The sequence below is a fragment of the Cornus florida genome, unplaced genomic scaffold, assembly GCF_030987335.1.
Source record: "Cornus florida cultivar Cherokee Brave unplaced genomic scaffold, ASM3098733v1 CherokeeBrave_3.0.0_Hap2_Chr07, whole genome shotgun sequence".
Classification (NCBI taxonomy): domain Eukaryota; kingdom Viridiplantae; phylum Streptophyta; class Magnoliopsida; order Cornales; family Cornaceae; genus Cornus; species Cornus florida.
The window spans coordinates 31791084-31809893 of NW_026775577.1; the positions used below are offsets into that span (position 1 = coordinate 31791084).

Below are 18810 nucleotides of genomic sequence, written 5' to 3' on the forward strand. Positions count from 1 at the left end.
AGTTAACTCAACATTCATTTTATTTTACGAAATAATAATATAAAAAAACATTCCAATTACACATTTATCATAATAAGCCCACAATATCTTTTATTTCTAGTTCTACTATAATAACAAATTTTCTAGTTCTATTATAATAACAAAAATTTGTTGACGTAATGAGAAGATTTTCAACCAAAAAAAATGCTATTATTTTATAAAATTTCAGTTTCCCTTTATAAATTAGTTATTTTTTTCAATACTCTATTATTATATTATCATTATTTTTTTACTTTCACTATCATCATTGTTTTTTGGGTAAATAAAAAAGTTATGAAAGACAGCTAATATGTAAAGTAACAAAAAAAACATGTAAAGTAACAAAAAAACATGAAAGAAAACAAAAATTCTTATTAGTAACCATGTGACCTTCCAAATGTAAAGCGATTTTTATTTTTATTTGTTTAGTACTTATCTTTTATTGTTATAATTAGTGATATTAGTAAATATTATATTTAGAAACTAAAAATAGTAATAATAATTTTGTATTAAAAGAAAATTAATCATTTAGTTGGGTTTAGAATCTGATCATTAGATAATCTAATGGTCTTCACACATATATAACCTATAGAATCATTTTGGTAAAATTGAGACTTTGACAACAGTGCTTCAACTTCACCTTTAAGTTAAATGATTTGACCTACAAAATGAATTTGACACAGCAAAGGCTGATCATATCAAAATAAATCAAGGGAACCATTTTTTTTTTTTTTTTTTTTTTTTGGCAAGTCTAAGAGATAAATCAAAGATCCCATCCTCTATGATGCACATGATCAGACCTCCGGCGTCAAGAATTGAAATGATCGGAGGTTAGCATCTCTCGGAGACACGGCTTCCAAAGCATCAAAGTATGAATAGATCGTTGTAGCGTGAGTGGTCTTTCGAGAATCCATCAGAAACAGTTTAGAATCAGCAAATTGGGAAACAAGTCAAATGGGTGTGAACGTGGGTGTGGCGAAGGAGATAGCAGGGAACTTTGTTGATGGTGAGGAAGACGACACCAACGCCAACGAGCTTAAGCACACACTTGACTGGTTGTTGCTGATGGCAATGGCGACTTGTGATTAGGGTTAAAAAACAACGTTTTAATTTGGAATTTATTTTATTTTATTTTCTTAATAGTAATAAGGGTAACTCAAGTTATTTTGAAATTATATCTTAAGTCAGGTGAAGATTAGGCACCGGAATAATGTCACCTTGTTTTTTTTTATTTTTTATTTTTTTTTTAATTTTTTTTTTTTTTTGTAGAAAAGGAAATAATTTAGGGAGTTTATTGTAAAAATAGAAGTTCATAGAGTTTTTATTTTTATTTTTTTGTTATTTTTATTTTTCCCGATAAATCAACCAATTTTATAACAAAAAGGAACATATACAGAATCAAGAAAGAAAAACAAAAGGTGGGCTAGCCCACCCTCAAACCCAAGCCTGGAAACCAAAACACAAGCCCAACCAACAATTGTAGATTCAAACAAGGAGCGGAGGACAGAAAAAACTAATTCGTTTGAGACGAGGACGCCATCACAGAGCTTGGCAATTTCCAATCAACAGCTATAGATCTTGAGGTTCTGGAGTTATCAAACTTGCACGACAACATTCGCTGCCGAACATTGTCTTCCACAAGCTTCCACGTCGCCTCTGCAGAGACCCTATTGGAGGAGTAGATGCGATTGTTCCTTAATTTCTCTCCAGATATAGTAGATACAAGCAGAAAAACACAGTTTGATCTGTAGAGCAGAAATAGATTGCTTCTCTGCGTTCCATAGAGTCAAAATTTGATTAGTTATCACAAGATAGCTTGAATCCCCATAATAAAATCCAAATCTATGTTGAATATGCTCCCAAATCTGTGTAGAGTATATACATGTGAAGAAGATATGCTCGTGGGTCTCGTTCTCAATGGAGTATAGGTTGCATCTCCGTGAATCAGCTGGCTGTAAATTGAAGAGCCTATACTTAGTTCGAAGTCTATTTTGTATTGCAAGCCATGTAACAAAGGCATGACTAAGAATCTGATTTGGGTACCAGATAATGCGTTTCCATCTACAGAGAGGAGCAGGTGGAAGAAGAGCATCATATGTGTGCTTCAAGTTGAATTTCCCTATAATAGACAGAGTCCATAGTGGAGTATCATTGTTGTTAGTAATAGTAGGAGGCTGTTCAGTAACACTAATAGAGGGAAACAGGCTCTTAAATTGGGGAGGGAACCTCCACTGACCATACCTTAAAAGGCATTCAAGCTTTGCATGAGTGTTCCATGGGGAATTTTGTATGAGAATGGGGTCGATTCTCTCATGCAAGGGGCCAGAGGGTAACCAGTAATCATACTAAAGTGAAATATCCTTCCCATTGCCTACTTGGTGTTTGAGGAAAGGTCTAGCAAGGCCTCTCAACTTGAGAAGCATCCTCCAGTTCCACGAGCTAAGCTAATTTGGCTTAAGAGTCCAGAAGCTTTTCTGCTTGATCAAAACTGAGTGTGCCCAACATACCAAAAGGATTACCCACTGTCACTGAAAAGGTTACAAATGTGTCTTAGGATGGATATCCTATTAAGAGCAGTTAATTTTGGGAGCCCAATCCCTCCATATTCTTTAGGCTTACAGATAGCCAACCAATTAACTTTGGCACCAATGGCTTTCAACTCTTTCCCTGTCCACAGAAATTTCCTTAGGACACAATTAATTTGGCTCAGCACTTGGAGAGGAGGGATAAAATGTCTGCTCCAATACGAATGTATGTTAATGAGGATGGATTTGACAAGTTGTAGTCTCCCGGCATAAGAAAGAAACTTTGAGGTCCAGTTGGTGATCCGAGAGATGATTCTCTCAACAAGAACTCCGTATTCATTACCTTGTAACCTAGTATTACTCACAGATAGACCCAAGTACTTGAGAGGCAGGTGGCCAACCTCAAACCCAGTGGAAGCAACCATGCCGTCTTGGATGTCATCAGGAATATTAGCAGTAAAGATTTGGCTCTTGGTGAGGTTAGGCTTCAAACCAGACAAGGATGAGAACTCATGAAGACCCTTAATAAGAACTGACAGAGACTAAGGGTCACTATGACAGAATGGAAGGAGATCATCAGCAAAACAGAGATGAGTGATCTTATTTGCCTTACATCTCCAATGAGAAGTGGCTATACTCAGCAACAAGCTTATTGATGATGGAGTCCAACACATCCATCACAATCACAAAGAGAAAAGGTGAGATGTGATCACCTTGTCTTAATCTTTTAGTACCTTTGAAGTACCCAGCTAACTCTCCATTGACAGAGATAGAGAAAGATGGAGATGAGATGCATGCTAAAACCCACTGAACAAAAACTATGGGGAATTGCAGGATTGTGAGACAATCAATAATGAAGTTCCAGTTAACAGAGTCATAAGCCTTGTGGAGGTTAATCTTTAGAGAACACTTAGAGGAGCCAGCACTAGGATGATATCCTTCAGTAGTTCTTGGACAATAAAAATCCCATCACCAATTCTTCTTTGCTTTATGAAAGCAATTTGGTACTTACCCACAATGAAAGGTAACACAAGTTGGATCTTTTTAGCAATGAGTTTGGAAATAACTTTATAGATGGTGTTACAACAAGCTATAGGCCTGTAATCATTCATGGAAGAAGGATTAACAACTTTAGGAACAAGAGCAAGATAATTAGAGTTTACCTCTTTGAGAAGTTAGCCATTGAGAAAGAACTCCTTCACAGCCACGAGCCATCATTGCCAACAATTAATAGGCCATGCTTTCTTGAAAAAGAAAGCATTATACCCATCAGGTCCAGGGGACTTTGTGCTATTTAGAGCAAAGAAACAGTCCCTAATTTCTTCTAAAGAGGAAATAACAGCTAAAGAATCAATGAACTGGCTTGGCACCCTTTTGTTGAAGACTCCATTCAAGGCATCAATACCAGGATATGAGAATGGTTCACTTCCCAAAACGTTTTGAAAGTAATGGACAGCTTCATCTTTGATGGCACTTGGAGATTCTGTTGATCCACCATCAGCAAGGTTGAGTTTAACAATTTTCTTCCTATTGCATCTAGTGTTGAATGTCTTCATGAAGAAATTTGAGTTTTGATCTCCCTCTTTAAACCATTTGACTCTAGACTTCTGGAGATAAAACTACTCCTCAGCAATGGATATGTTATGAAACCCCTGCAACAACTCCTTTTTCCTTTCTCCTGAGGTGCTCATTACCAGGGTCATTATCAAGAGCCCTTTGGCAAGCACTAAGAGCATCTCTAGCCTTAACCACTCTCTGAGGCACATCGCTAAAATCCTTCTTGTTCAGCAACTTCAGTTTATGTTTGAGTAACTTAAGCTTTTTCTTCACCTGATGCATAAGAGTGCCAGGAATCTGAGTTTGCCACACAGAAGCCACAGTGGTTAGAAAATCTTTGTGATTGCCAATGAAGTTGAAGAATTTAAATGGAATATTCTTCTTTAGAATGGGGTTTCCACTACTGACTATCATTGGGGAGTGGTTTGAAACCCCAAAAGGAAGAAATTCACAGTTGGAAGTAGGAAGACCAGAAAGCCACTTATCACTGACCAAAACCCTATCCAACTTTCTAGAAATGTTGGCTGCTCCATGGCTCATATTGGACCATGAGTAAAAGACCCTTGTATACCTTAATTCAGTCAATTCACAGTCCAAAATACAACTGTTGATGTCATCCATACCTGCATTCCACCTTTGGGAACCCCCAAAATTCTCATTGGGGTGTCTTATGATATTGAAATCACCCAACAAAGCCCAAGGAGATGGAGAAAAAGATGAAGATTGGGCTCTAATATTATTCCATAGGCTTTGCCTCATACAAACAATGTTAAAAACATAAACATATATGACAAAAAAAATGAGATTGATCATGGATGGTAGTGACACTACAATGAATAGCTTGTGCATTAAATGAAAGCTTGTGAACCTTCAAGATAGCAGGATTGAACAAAATACAGATTCTACCCAACCCAGAGAACTCATAGTTGTGATGAATAAGCCATGATGGGGCAATGGCTCTATGAACACCATCAATGTTAGCCTCTTGAACCTTGGTTTCAATAATGCCAATCATATGTAGATTATGATCACTGATAATCTGCTTTATTTCCTTTTGTTTTTCAGGGGAATTAAGACCCCTGATATTCCAAGCAGCAAAAAACATCAAAAGAGGGTTTTGAGGACTAAACCTGGAGCCCCCACAACAGGAAAGTTATGGCAGTCATCCCCTTTCTTCTTCTTTTTCTTCTTCTTCTTCTTGTCTTTGGTATCATCTTTGTCCTCCCCATTAACAGGTTCTCCTCCCTCGTCAACTGGAGATGCACTAGAGGAACATGTTGAGCTACTTTGTTCAAGAGATGTGGTGGGAACATCCGTACTAACAGTAGCATCCCTGGGTCTCTTGTGAGTATCATCCTTTCCATTGGTAATCTTGTTCCTGGTACTATTATTAGTAATGTGAACTGCCTCTGTAGTGCTGATGTAATTGTCTATAGCAGGAACATCATCATCATGTTGTTGTAGTTGATCCACCCTAATCTTGTTATTGCTGTCATCAGTAATGGTGGTGGTGGTGGTAGTCATATTGTCAGTCTTGGTGGGCACCACGGTTTGAGCTTGCGATTGATGGTTCTTGCCCTTCTGAACTTCAGTCCACTCTTGGGAGAGAAGGCAAGCTGAAGATATACATATAGAGAGAGAATTCTAGAGAGAGAGGGATGAAAAATGGGATCACAGAGACAAAGAGTATGAGAAAGCTCAACCAAGAGTGTTCTTGACCAAAAGGGGTGCCGATCCGATTCTACAAGTTCAGTCTCTTAGGAACCCGGCTACTGTGTTGCTGATGATTCTGGTCATGAACGACGCTACTCAAACCTAGTTCCACAGCTACAGCGGCGACGGCCATGAAACACAATCATCAGGTGTTTCAATCAATATGGTTTTGAGCAACGCTATTGTACTACATCTGTGATTGCTAGGTTTCTCTCTCTAAAATTCTGCTTTCAGTGTTTGAAGACTATGATTCTTGCTTTTTCTTTGATTGATTGCCCACTTATATTCAAACAAAACACCTGGTACTTTGTTCTTCTCTTTATCATTTCCTCCTATTCTAATTCTAATTACTCTTTAAAAAGTTTGAATTTTTATTCAATTACGATCTCTATCTTTGATTTTACTTAATTTTTAAGTGATTGGTTTTTAATACTTTCCATTAATGTTTATCTATAATATATATAGAGAGAGTGAGTAGTGAAAGATTCTGCAAAAAAGTTTGGATATATATATTTTGATATAGTGGGATGTGTTTATATTACAATTGGAAGATGAAGATACAATGAACGGTTTAAATCTCTTTACTCATTAGATTTGCTATTATTCGATTATCTTCAACCAGATTATTGGGTGTCTCTATTTCTTGATTCTGGTGTCAAATGCAAGAAAATTAGCTTTACACAGCAATGTGACGTCTTCGATGGCTTTCAAGAAATCCTCCATTCATGAAGACCCAAATGAGCTTTGTTGGGTTTGAGTTTTGTCTTCATGGTCTCAAGCTAGGTTGTGTTTTTATTGGATAAATGAAATGGGGGTAGTAAAGTAATTTGATTTAAATAGTGCAAGGGGTATTTTAGTCAACAAAATATAGTGAACAGTGAAGGTTCATGTCCAAATCAGTCAACTTCATTTTTAAGAAACTTAAGACTTTGACTACATTTTCACTTATGTGTAAAAATCCCAACTTAGAAAGAAAACCTTCACTTTCCATAAAATTTTTCATCTAACCAAAACTAATTAGGATTTTGAGGGCAGGGTCTCGATCTTACTTCACATCGGAAAACCTAATTAGGGTAGTACACAGCTATAAGCAAAACAGTTTGCTAGGGTTAATAAGAAAAGAAAAGATTTCAGAAGAAGAAGAAAAATCGATCTCATTCTCAGGTGGGGTGATGGCAACATTCGGCAAACTTTTGCAAATCGATCAAACGGAGAAGAAATTAAGAAAAAAATTTGTAAGAAGTTTAAAACTATAGAATGTCTCTCCATCTTTGCTTGAATTCGCAAAAAGGGTCTCTCCTCTGCTGGTGGTTGAGAAAACCGTCTATATTTGCGTGGGTGAACGAGGGCATCCTTCTTCAGGAAAGATGAATTGTTATGAACTGAAATTATCAAACAACTACCACTCCTCATCCTCCTATTGTCGGAAAAGGAAGAGAAGAGGAATAGGAAAGATCACGGCAGAAATCAAGCCGATCTCGGGGGCGGAGACTCCATGGTCGAGCTGCCGTGTCGCTCTAGGCTCCACTATTTACTGTATTGGCCGTGGTGGTGAAAGCTATAGAGATAAATCGCGAGAGGTGATTACCATGGCTGCAGACACTGTCGGTGGTGGGCGGTGGAGGCAAGTTACTCAGATGAAAGCTAAAAGGCGGGAAGCTCATGCAGTGACTGCTGATGGCAAGATCTATGTCTTTGGCGGTGTTTATGACGACCACGGTAACGAAGGTAATTATGAAGATTAAAAAATGAGGTTTTCGACCTGATTAAGAAAATATGGGAAACTGTTCAACAACCTCTAGTACCCGTTACTTATGGCCGTGGTTATACGTGGATGAATTCTTTTGTGACTTCCGATAACACATCAAAAAAGATTATTTGCTCGTCGTCCTCCTTGCCTATGACGTGACCGGAGGAGGAGGTTCATGGCTGAAGATGCATGAAATTTTCCCTCTCATATTAGAAAGAGTAATTCTATACTTCAAAATTTTCCAACCCTTTTTCCTTCTACTTACAACCTATTTATAGACTGTTACAGACTTTCTAGATATTTTCTAACTAACTTCCTGAGCTAGGCCGTTCTTCTGGGCTTCTCTTTACTTTATGCTTAGCTCCTTCCTTGTAAGAAACCGGGCTTCCCACTCAATTGAAATGATCCTGGGCTTGATTAATTAAGATTCAGCCCAGAATGGTAGTCCTTATCCATCCCACTTGTGATCACCCGGATCGTACCCGGCCCATGTTATTTTGGGTATCCTCATCTTTCCCCATAATCTTTCCCTAATTAATTAGGGTGGGATTATCGAAAGGGCCTAATCATGATACGACGGCTCGAAGTGATGACGTGGGGAAATGAACGGTTGGCTCAGAGATTAATGCTTCGAGATCTGCTGCACCATCTTCAACATAGCCCCTTATAGGTCGAGCCAATTTTACTTTAAAAACCTGACTTCTTTTCTTTTGCCCTTCTTCAACCTTTCTCTTCTTTTTCCTCTGGTATCATTACCTTCGATCACTTCTGTCATCTATCTGTATTTTCCAGCGAACTTCCCTTGTTTTCACTGGCGAATTTTTCCTGTTGCAATTCGACTTTTGCTTTATGATTGGACACTCTGCAAAACTCCCTTCTCAAGGTCAGTTCCTTACTTTTGTTGCTCTATTTTTAGAGGAAAAGGTTTTTACGCTTTAAAATTTTCCTTTTTTCTTTTAGAATGGCCCCCCTTAACTTGAATGTTATTCGTTCGAAAAATAATATCCCAAATGATGTCTCTCTCAGGGTTTATCCCGCGGATCTATATGAGAGCACCGGTGAGGGTCTCCTTCCCGGGGAGATTCTCTTCTCAGCTCTTCATCTGAACGTAATCAGATTCCCTCTACACCCCGTTCTTCTGTTATGTCTTCAACAAATTGGGGTTTTCCTCTCTTCAGGTTAACCCTAATTTCCTTAGGATGATTTCAGTCCTTCTAATTTTGAATCATGATAGAGGTCTTGATTTAGATATCATAGACCTTCTCCTTTGCTACCGAATCGTTAAAACCAGAAACGATGAACCATATTTCCACTTACATCCTATCGAGAAACATTCCATCTATACTGACAAGCTCTCATTCGAAAAGGGCTAGAAGAGCAACTTAATTGTGGTTAGTGAAAATTGGCGAACTTCTTTCGCTCAGACTTTCCCAATCCCAACCACTTTCGGAGAGTGCTCTGTCCTTCAATTTAAGAAGTTTAAGAATCATCCTTCTGATTGCCACTGTGAATCCTGTCTTCCTCATTTCTGTACTTTTCTTTATAAGTGCCTTCGAATAAATCATGACGAGTTAGTTTATAGCGTTTGCAGGGCCGGACTTGACATTCTGAAGGAAAAAGTCCAGAGCAACCTTCCCTTAATTACTGACTTGCTCACCCCTGAAAACCTTTCTGACATATCAACTTTGGGGTCCACAATGGATAGCATTCAACTTCCTTCCTTCAGCAGGAGAAGACGTTTTGCTCCTACTCCTTCAACTGCACCAGCCCCTACAACGACCACCATAGTTACTCCTATTTTGGCTCCAGCCACCGAGCATCCAACTGCTGAGCTCGATACATCTACCTCTGCTGAAGTTTAGACTGCTGTGCCAAACAATGAACCCTTTGACATTCTGACTAAGGCTCCCCAAATGGTGCTCGGGATGTTGAGGATTCCTCTCAGAGCAGTAGTGGATCTCCTCCTGCCCAGGCTGGCGTTTCAGAAAAGAGCTTGGGAAAAAGACCAATGCCTGAAGGTGGTCTTGATTAGAGTGATGTTCTCCTGGCACAGAGGCCAGAAAGACTTCTTTCAGGATCATTGATCCTATGCCCCCTCCTCAGCTATTCATTCCAGAGGGTGAATCTGCCAGAACCTCTGGTTCTACACCATCTGTTCTTCCATGGTGTCCCTTGCTCAGCCGTGAGGATAGCTCAACCATTACCCCAAAGATTCTTTATTCAAGGACCCCCTTACCTCATTTGCTTTTTATAAGGGTTTCTGGACTCCCAAAGACCTTGAAATTCAAAACAAAATGACCTTCGGTGAGATGTATCAGCAGTTCCCAGCAACTGCTGTCGAGGTAGCTCTTCCTCCCCTTGTAATATATTTCTTCTTATTTATTTATTTTTTATTTTATTCATTTGATGGCTAAACTGACCAGAACATCCTTTCCCTTGTGCAGACTCTATTTGGGATGTTTACCTTTCAGAAGACCATTAAGGTTCTGAACAAAAAGCTTAAGTCCCTTTCTGTTGGCCTTAAGAGATCTGTTAAATCAGAGAATTTGCTCAAAGTCAAGAACGCTGAGCTCCTGGCTAAGCTGAACGAGTCGGAGAAGGAAACGACTAATTTGAAGGCTGAGAGGGACGCTCTGAGGACCGAAAGAGACACCCTTAAAGCTGAACGGGATTCTCTTTAGGATGAAGCTGATGTTCTGAAGATTGAGAAAAATGTTGCCCTGACTAAAAGAAATGCACTGAGGGCTGCGAAGGGTGACCTTCAGCGTACTTTGATTGCTAAGCTGTTGACCCATGCAAATTTAAAAGAGAAGTTCTCGAATGAACGCTCTTCTTTGCTGAACTTTATTGGCAAAATGGACGGTGGCATAAGGGCTCTCCATGCCTGTTTTTCCAGAATAAATGCTCTCAAGTATGCTGAAGGGTACAGAGACGGCTTCATTGACCGTTCTCCCCCTGAGGGAGAATCCAGCACTTGTGCTGGTCCTGATGAGCTAGACGCTTCTCTGGACATCAATCCACCAAGCAACTACTAAGATCCACCCTCTGATCCTGCTGAAAACATATTCATTGAATGTAAAGAGATTACAGCTTCAGGGACTGCTCCACCCTTTCACCCTCTGAATGTTCCTCCCATCACCACCATTGTACCTTCCACATTAGTCGCTTCTGACAGAACTTCATTGCCTGAGGAGGTCATTCATCTTGACTCTCCATCCAGAGATAGTGGTGTAGTCAATAGTAAAGAGAACATCAACCTTCAAATTGATAATGATGGGGTAAGCAACGTACCCGGGCTATAAGAAGAAACTACAGACTAGTTTTATGCTAATCTTTGTAATTTTTTTAAAAAAAATTAACCTTTGTACTTCAAGAATTTATCTTATGATGAATGGAATGGTGTTTTTGTTTTGCAAAGATTATATTCTTTAATTTATCCTTGAATAAGTAAATGGTTTGATTCTTCTATATGATTCTTACAAGTGTTTGTCATTCAGCTCAAAGTGCCACATGTCATTTTTAGGCAAGTGTTTGGCGTTCGGCTAATAGTGCCACTTGCCACTTATCTTGCTGAATGCTTGGTGTTCGGCTAGAATGCCACTTGCCACTTGGCACACTTTTTAGGCAAGTGTTTGGCATTCGGCTAATAGTGCTACTTGCTACTTATCTTGCTGAGTGCTTGGCATTCGGCTAGAATGCCACTTGCCACTTGGCACACTTTTTAGGCAAGTGTTTGGCGTTCGGCTAATAGTACCACTTGTCACTTATCTTGCTGAGTGCTCGGCGTTCGGCTAGAATGCCACTTGCCACTTGGCACACTTTTTAGGCAAGTGTTTGGCGTTTTGTTAATAGTACCACTTACCACTTATCTTGCTGAGTGCTTGGTGTTCGGCTAGAATGTCACTTGCCACTTGGCACACTTTTTCGGTAAGTGTTTAGTTAAACCCAATTTTGAAATTGAATGAACTCTTTTTATAAATCTTTGAAAAGTTTGTACACTTGTATGAATATAATCCTCAAATGAGTATTATTCAAAACTTAATTCAATTTTTACTGGTAGTACCTTTTTAGAGATGTGGCGTTTCACAGTTTACTGAACAACCTTCCAGCTATAGTCTCTAAAACGTATGCCCCCTTTCCTATGACTTCTGCCACTCTGTATGGACCTTCCCATGGTGATATCATCTTTTTGACAATCCCTACCTTTTTTTTCAAAACCATGCAAAGTGTCTGTGCTTTACCCTTTTGTTGTGACTATTCACTAGTGTCTGCTGATAAGATGTAAGCCTTATCACTGCTGCATCTCTTTTTTCCTCCACAAATCGAGATTAAATCTCAGCATATTGTCGTTCTGCTCCTGATTCCACGCCAGGCTCCGAACAATTAGAACCAAGTGCTCAACCGGTATTACTGCTTCAGTACCATATGCCATCGCTTTGGGGTTATTCTGTAGGCCCACAGAACGTTGGGAGCTCATCTAACCACTTACCTTTCTCATCTTCAAGCTTCTTCTTAATACAAGCAAAGATTGTTCTATTTGTGATTTCAGCTTGGCCATTTGCCTGCAGATAGTTGACGGCTGCCAACTTTTGATTAATTCCATACTCCTCAAGCAACTCTTTCACTTGCTTGCTATCGAGATTAGTCCCGTTGTCTATGACGATCAACCTTGGCACGCCAAAGCGACAAATAATATTACTCCAAATGAAGCGTCTTACATGAGTTTAAGTTACGCTAGGATACGGCTCTACCTCCACCCACTTGGTAAAGTAGTCTGTTGCTAGCAGAACGTACTTATTCTGTGACCTGGCTGTCGGCAGAAGGCCAACCACATCCATCCCCCACTGCGCAAAAGGCCATGGTTTGGCAATTACGTGCAGATTTTCAGGTGGTTGGTGGATCAATGGTCCCAACCTCTGACACTTATTGCATTTTCTGGAAAATTCTTCTGCATCTTGTGACATGTTCGGCCAGAAATAAACTTATGTCATCGCTTTATGAGCCAAAGATCTTCTTCTTGAATGATTGCCACACACACCCTCATGGATGGTGCTCAAGATCTCTCTAGCTTCTGAGGGGGTAACACATTTCAAGTACGGACCTGAGAAAGGCTGTCTGTACAACTGATTATGAACAATAGCATATTTAGCAGCATTTATCCTGATCTTCCTCGCCTCATCTTGTCATTCCGGCAGCACACCATCCCTTATAAAAATCAGAATTGGATCAATCCAGCTCAGTTTATATGGTATGACATTGACTTGCCGAGGGTCTGAGCCAGACGGTTCCTCAAAAATGGATGGCTGAAAAAACACATCAACCGGTATTATCCTAACCAATGTCCTTCTAGAACTTGATGCACTACAAGCCAATCGATCAGCATCTTCGTTATATTCCTTCGGCAACTGAACGAATTTAATCTGGTTGAAATATTTTGCCTCACGCAGAACGTCAGATCGGTATGCCTCCATTGTCTCATCTTTGGTTCCATACTCCCCATTCACCTGCCGAATAATTAGCTGTGAATCACTAAAAGCAACCAAATTCTTGATCTGCAACTCTTTGGCCAGCTTCAGTCCAGCCAGTAACGCTTCGTACTCAGCCTCATTATTGGTTGCGTTGAACTCCAGTCTGATCGTTTGGATTAGCGTGGTGCCCTCTGGCATTTGGAGCTTGATCCCAATCCCTGCTCCCATTTGATTTGAAGAGCCATCAACAAAGAGCTTCCACAAAAAGTCTTCACAATCTTCCTCCAAGTCTTCTGGATCATATTCCAGCAGGAAATTAGCTACTACTTGACCCTTAACGGCCGTTCTGGGTTCCTATGCTATGTCAAATGAGCTCAACTCTATAGCCCACTTTGTCATTCTGCCTGACAAATCTGGCTTATGCAGAATCATCCTTATAGGAAATGTAGTCAGAATAACGATAGAATGGGATTCAAAATAATGCCTGAGTTTCCTCTTTGCATTCACCAATGACAGGATCATTCGTTCGGCCTTTGAATACCTTCTTTCCAGCTCGACCATAGTTTTGTTAACATAGAACACTGGGAATTGTTTTCCTTCTTTATAACGGATCAGAACGGCACTTGTTACAATACTGGACATACCAAGGTACACTTGGTTCAGGAACAGATAAGACTGAAGGGTTCCGCATATATTTTTTCAGGCTGATCAGCGCCTGTCGTTGCTTATCCCCCCAGGCCTGCCTTTTATGACCTCGTATTGTATCAAAAAAATGGTTTACAGTGGTCTGACAGCTTAGAAATGAACCGACTTAGTGCGACTATTCGACCTGTGAGAGCTTACACCTCTTTAACCGTTTTTGGTTCTGCATTTTTTATCAGAGCTTGTGCTTGGGCTGGGCTAGCCTCTATTCCTCTGTTATTGACCACGTGCCCCAATAATTGACCAGAGCTCACGCCGAATGAGCATTTGGTTGGATTAAACCTTATTCCATACTTCCTCAACACACCGAATACGTCTTGCAAGTGCTCAAGGTGATCATCCTTCTTCTTACTCTTTACCACTATGTCATCAATGTAAGCTTCTACAGTCTTCCCTATTTGATTTTTAAAAATCTTGCTGATCAGCCTCTGATAAGTTGCTCCAGCATTCTTTAGCCTGAACGGCATGACCTTGTAGCAATAGGTTCCTCGCTCGATGACAAAAGAGGTTTTCTCTTCATCAATCGGGTCCATAGGGATCTGATTGTATCCTGAGTAAGCATTTAGGAAGTTTAACCGTTCGTATCCAGTGGTGGCATCCATTATTTAATCAATCTTTGGTAACGGAAAGCTATCCTTTGGGCAGGCCTTGTTCAGATTGGTGAAGTCAATACACACTCTCCATTTCCCATTCTTCTTCTGCACGACAACGACATTAGAGAGCCAAGACAGATATTGAACTTCTTTAATGAACCCTGCATCCAGCAGATGATCAATCTCTTCAGCTATGATTTGGTTGCACTCCGGTCCACACTGAGGGAATGGCAGGACACGGATGGGCTAATTCCTGGCATGTCTGAATGGCTCCAAGTGAATACATCTGTATTCTGAGTCAGGAAACCAATTAACCCTTGTTTCTTCCCCTCTGCAAGTGTGGAGCCTACTCATGTAGTTTGGTCTGGCTTCTCATAATCGATCTGTACGTCAACGAGAGGTTCTTCGGTTTGTACCGAAAGCTCCTCCTCCCCATTCTGGTTGGGTGGAGGTTCCTGTAATTGCTATCTTGGGCTAGCAGACCTGATGGGTGCTTTTCCTTTTCCAGCAGATTTCAGGGTTACAAAATAGCACTCATTGGCCGCGACCTGGTCTCCATGGATATCAATCACTTTGTTCCCATCGGGGCCCAAACATTTCATCACTTGATGAAGAGTCAATGGAACACCTTTGGACCCTATGTATCCACCCTCTTCCCATCAAAAAGGTTATAAGATGGATGGATCTCAAAGACCACAAAGCTCTCTGTCAGAACTTTTTCAGCAGCCTGGACTATCAATTCCACTATACCAATAGGTTCAACCCATTTCCCATTGAACCCCAGCAACGGATTTCCCATGGGTTTGAGCCTTTCTGGCTTGATCTCGAGTCGGTCAAATGTTACCCTGGGCATGACATTCACACTGCTCCCTGGGTCAATCAGAACTTGTCATACCAGGCACTTTGCAACCGTTAAACTGACGACCAGTGGATCTTTATGAGGGGTTTGAATGCACAACAGGTCTGTTCTGTCAAACTTTATTTGTGCGGATGCACTCTGCTGGTGCAGAGCGTGCACACTGCCTATCCTCATCTTTATTTGCACTTAGCGGAGGTGTGTTCTGAGCAGCTCTTCTGACTCTGCTGTTTGTTCAGGTCGGCCATGAATTACATTAATAATCCTTACGGGCTGAGCGTTGTGGTAGTTCAGCTTTTGATTTTTCTTGACTTGCTCAGCCGATCGGCTCTGCTCATATGCTGGCCCCTGAACATATCCTGCAAACTTTCCCCTTGCGATCAGCATCTCCACTTGCCTCCTTAAATTCCTGCATTCATTAGTCTAATGACCAAAGTCACAATGGAAAGCACAATGTTTAGATTGATCTCTCTACTCGAGAGGTTGCCTAATTGGTAATGGAGGGTGAAACTTATCTTTGTTCTCTTGATATAGCCTTGCCAAAGTTACTTTGAGTGGAGTAACCAACTCCTCCTCTCTGGGCCTCTTCTCTGCCTTCCAGGAGTTTTGACGCTTTGGTGGAACTTGTTTTTGCCGGATCTTGGTTTTGGACTTTTCTTCTGTTGAAATAATCGACGTTTTCTTTGCATTGGCTGCTTCTTCTTCTTCCAACCGCACAAAACCGTTAGCTCTCTCATTCAGCTCGTCCATGGTCTTCGGCGTATTAACCATCAAACTCATATGGAATGGTGTCCCTCGGTTCATTGCTAGCTTGAATGCTTGAACCATTGTGGAGGGATGACACTCTATTACCATACTCTTAATGAGGTTGAACCTGGTGAGGAAAGCTTGCAGTCGCTCATCTTCGTGCTGCTTCATTGTAAACAGACTTGAGACGTCTTTGGCTGGGTGCTTGTTCCCATAATACTGGCTTATGAACTTGTCACACAAGTCCTGGAAGCTTGCGATTAAGCTTTTGGCCAAATTCTTGAACCAGTTAAGCGCTGGTCCGGTTAGGCTTGTAGGAAAGCACTTACACATCAAAGGATCATTCTCCGTGTTTATAGCCATCTTCAGCTGGATATAGTAAACATGATCAATCGGATCGGTCGTTCTATCGAACAGGATGAAAACTGGCATAGAAAATTTCCTTGGATTCGGAGCATTCAGAATCTCAAAAGTAAACGGTGAATCAACTGTTCGTGCTGATGAACAGAGGGCCTCGTTCTCCCTTGGAAGCCTTGCAAAGATCCTCTGATCTGCAGATCTACCGTCGGAAACTCTGTAATCGTACATAATCATTGAATGCCGATAAGGTGGATCGAACGACCTTTCCTCCGTCAGCTCGTTCTGCCATGGCGACATAGCCTTGTGATGTCCAGACTCCATGGCTTCTTCACGCCTGATCCGCTCGTGATGCGGATCATGATGAACATATCCTTCTCAGTCCTCCACTCGATGAGCCAGTAAATCATTTGGTCCGATCTCCTCGCGGTGATGATCCATGTGATTGTTCCATTCCTGTTCGCCCTAGTGAGCAACATCAGGTGGCAAAGTGCGCTCCCCTGTTGGAGGTGGCCGTGAAATCGCCAGAGCCTCCCGATGCTCCATTCCAGCTCGCAACTCTGCATTCCCTCTTCTCAGAGCTTCGATCATGTTCATCAACTCATCTAGCTTTGTCTGCTGGCCATTCTCCAGTGGATTTGAGCTCTCTCCTCCGATCATCATTCCTAATCGGAGCAAAGTCATTACTGTAATTTGTGATCAAATCTGAGCTTCGCTGATGCAAACGCACTAGATTTACACTTGAATTAGCTGAATTCCGATCTCAATTGGCCGGATCTGAACTGCTCTTACAGTGAGTTTGTCTAATTCAGCAGTCTAAACAAATCTCAACCGTATAAATCAACTAAACAAGCACAGATCAAGACTGCGTAGATCAGACGTTAGTCTCTCAGAAACAATTGGAATCAATTCTCTGCAAGATGAATCACAATCTCCCTGATTTGGATCCAGCTTTCAGAGTTCCAGCTCCTCCCTGAACTTTCCTTGATCAAATTTGCCTTTATCGAACACAGATCAATCTTCATCGATTCCCACAGACGGCGCCATTGAAGATGCATGAAATTTTCTCTTTCATATTAGAAAGAGTAATTCTACACTTCAAAATTTTCCAACCCTTTTTCCCTCTACTGACAACCTATTTATAGACTGTTATAGACTTTCTAGATATTTTCTAACTAACTTCCTGAGCTGGGCCGTTCTTCTGGGCTTCTCTTTACTTTGTGCTTAGCTCCTTCCTTGTAAGAAACCGGGCTTCTCACTCAACTGAAATGATCCTGGGCTTGATTAATTAAGATTCAGCCCAGAATGGTAGTCCTTATCCATCCCACTTGTGACCACTTGGATCGTCCCCGGCCCAAGTTATTTTGGGTATCCTCAATGGCGGGTACTGGACACTGATTTTTGGAGGAAAACCATGGGATGTCCTGCATTGTTTGACAACTGTTTGTACAGGATCTGGTTTGATAATCGAGTTGATGACGGGGCAGAGGTCAAATTGGATTTGTATGATATGGATCTGAAAAAGTGGGGCTACACGCCTATATTAGGTTTGGGACTTCATTCTTTTTACGCCTCAATGGGTTATCATCCGCCCTTTTTCCATTTTCGTGATAACGAGTTCTACTTGATTTGGAGAGATTCTATGGAAATTGACCAAAGGTTTTATCATTCTCTTATATGATGCTCGAGAATACTAGTTTCTAAACGAGTTGACAAGAAAACAAAGAGAATCCACTTGAAGGCTTTTTGTGTCTCCACCAAAACTTATTTACTTCTTGAAGAAGTAGGCTTCATGGATGCTGTGATGCTATAAGTGATTTTTGAAGGACTTTTTACTTTTCAACTTTCTAGCTGCTTATGCTGCTATTTTCTTTGATAATTTATTTTAGGTGATGGTATATATTTAGTAGTTAGTGCTTCACCTTTTGTGTGGTGTAAATGTTTTCTTTTATTATGTTTGATAATTGTAGGGGACCAACCCTAGATATAGCAAATATATATTAACTATTTTTAATTGTCGTTTGAATTTAAACTATAATAGCAGAAGTTTATATTCAAAATTTCAAATTACAACTAAATATTAAATTCAATTAGTCCATTAGAATGATCAAATAAATTAGTAAAAGGAAATTTATTGGATACAAAAATTTCAGGGTAATTTATGTATACTTCTCCTATGGTTTGCCATAATTATAAGGACCTCCCTTCTGGTTTGGAAATTTATACAGACCTCCCCTAAAAATGAAACTATCCCATACGGACCTCCCCTCATAGTTATGGACCATCAAATGGATTAACGAACTGTTTAATTTACTAAAAGGCCCTCAAATTATTATAGTAAATGACTGAACTATCCATATTCTTGTGTGTGTGTGTGGGGGGGGGGGGGGGGGGGGGGGCTCAATCTCTCTCTTCTCAGATTCTCCATCTTCAAAACCACCACCGCTACACCTCGACCACCACCCACCGGCAAACCACCACCATCGCTGTGTGTATAAAGTACAACAGAAAGAGAGGTAGAGAG

The 18810-nt window shown here is 40.6% G+C and overlaps 1 protein-coding gene across 1 annotated transcript; it reads right to left on the minus strand.

Annotated features, from left to right (window-relative positions):
- Positions 1–1531: 1531 nt before the first annotated feature.
- Positions 1532–3758, minus strand: LOC132316539 (uncharacterized). Its single transcript, XM_059815014.1, has 4 exons — positions 3707–3758; positions 3278–3481; positions 2909–3075; positions 1532–1789 (listed from the first exon to the last, which is right to left on the minus strand). The coding sequence occupies exons 1-4, from the start codon at positions 3756–3758 to the stop codon at positions 1532–1534; spliced, it is 681 nt and encodes a 226-aa protein (XP_059670997.1).
- Between the last annotated feature and the right edge of the window lie 15052 nt (positions 3759–18810).

Excerpts from the sequence above, each read along its gene's own strand:
- LOC132316539 (XM_059815014.1), bottom strand. The coding sequence starts at position 3,758 with ATGGCTCGTGGCTGTGAAGGAGTTCTTTCTCAATGGCTAACTTCTCAA. Across the intron at positions 3,482-3,706 it reads ATGGCTAACTTCTCAAAGAG|GATATCATCCTAGTGCTGGC; the intron begins GTAAACTCTAAT and ends GAACTACTGAAG. Across the intron at positions 3,076-3,277 it reads GTTAGCTGGGTACTTCAAAG|TTCTTATTAAGGGTCTTCAT; the intron begins GTACTAAAAGAT and ends AGTCTCTGTCAG.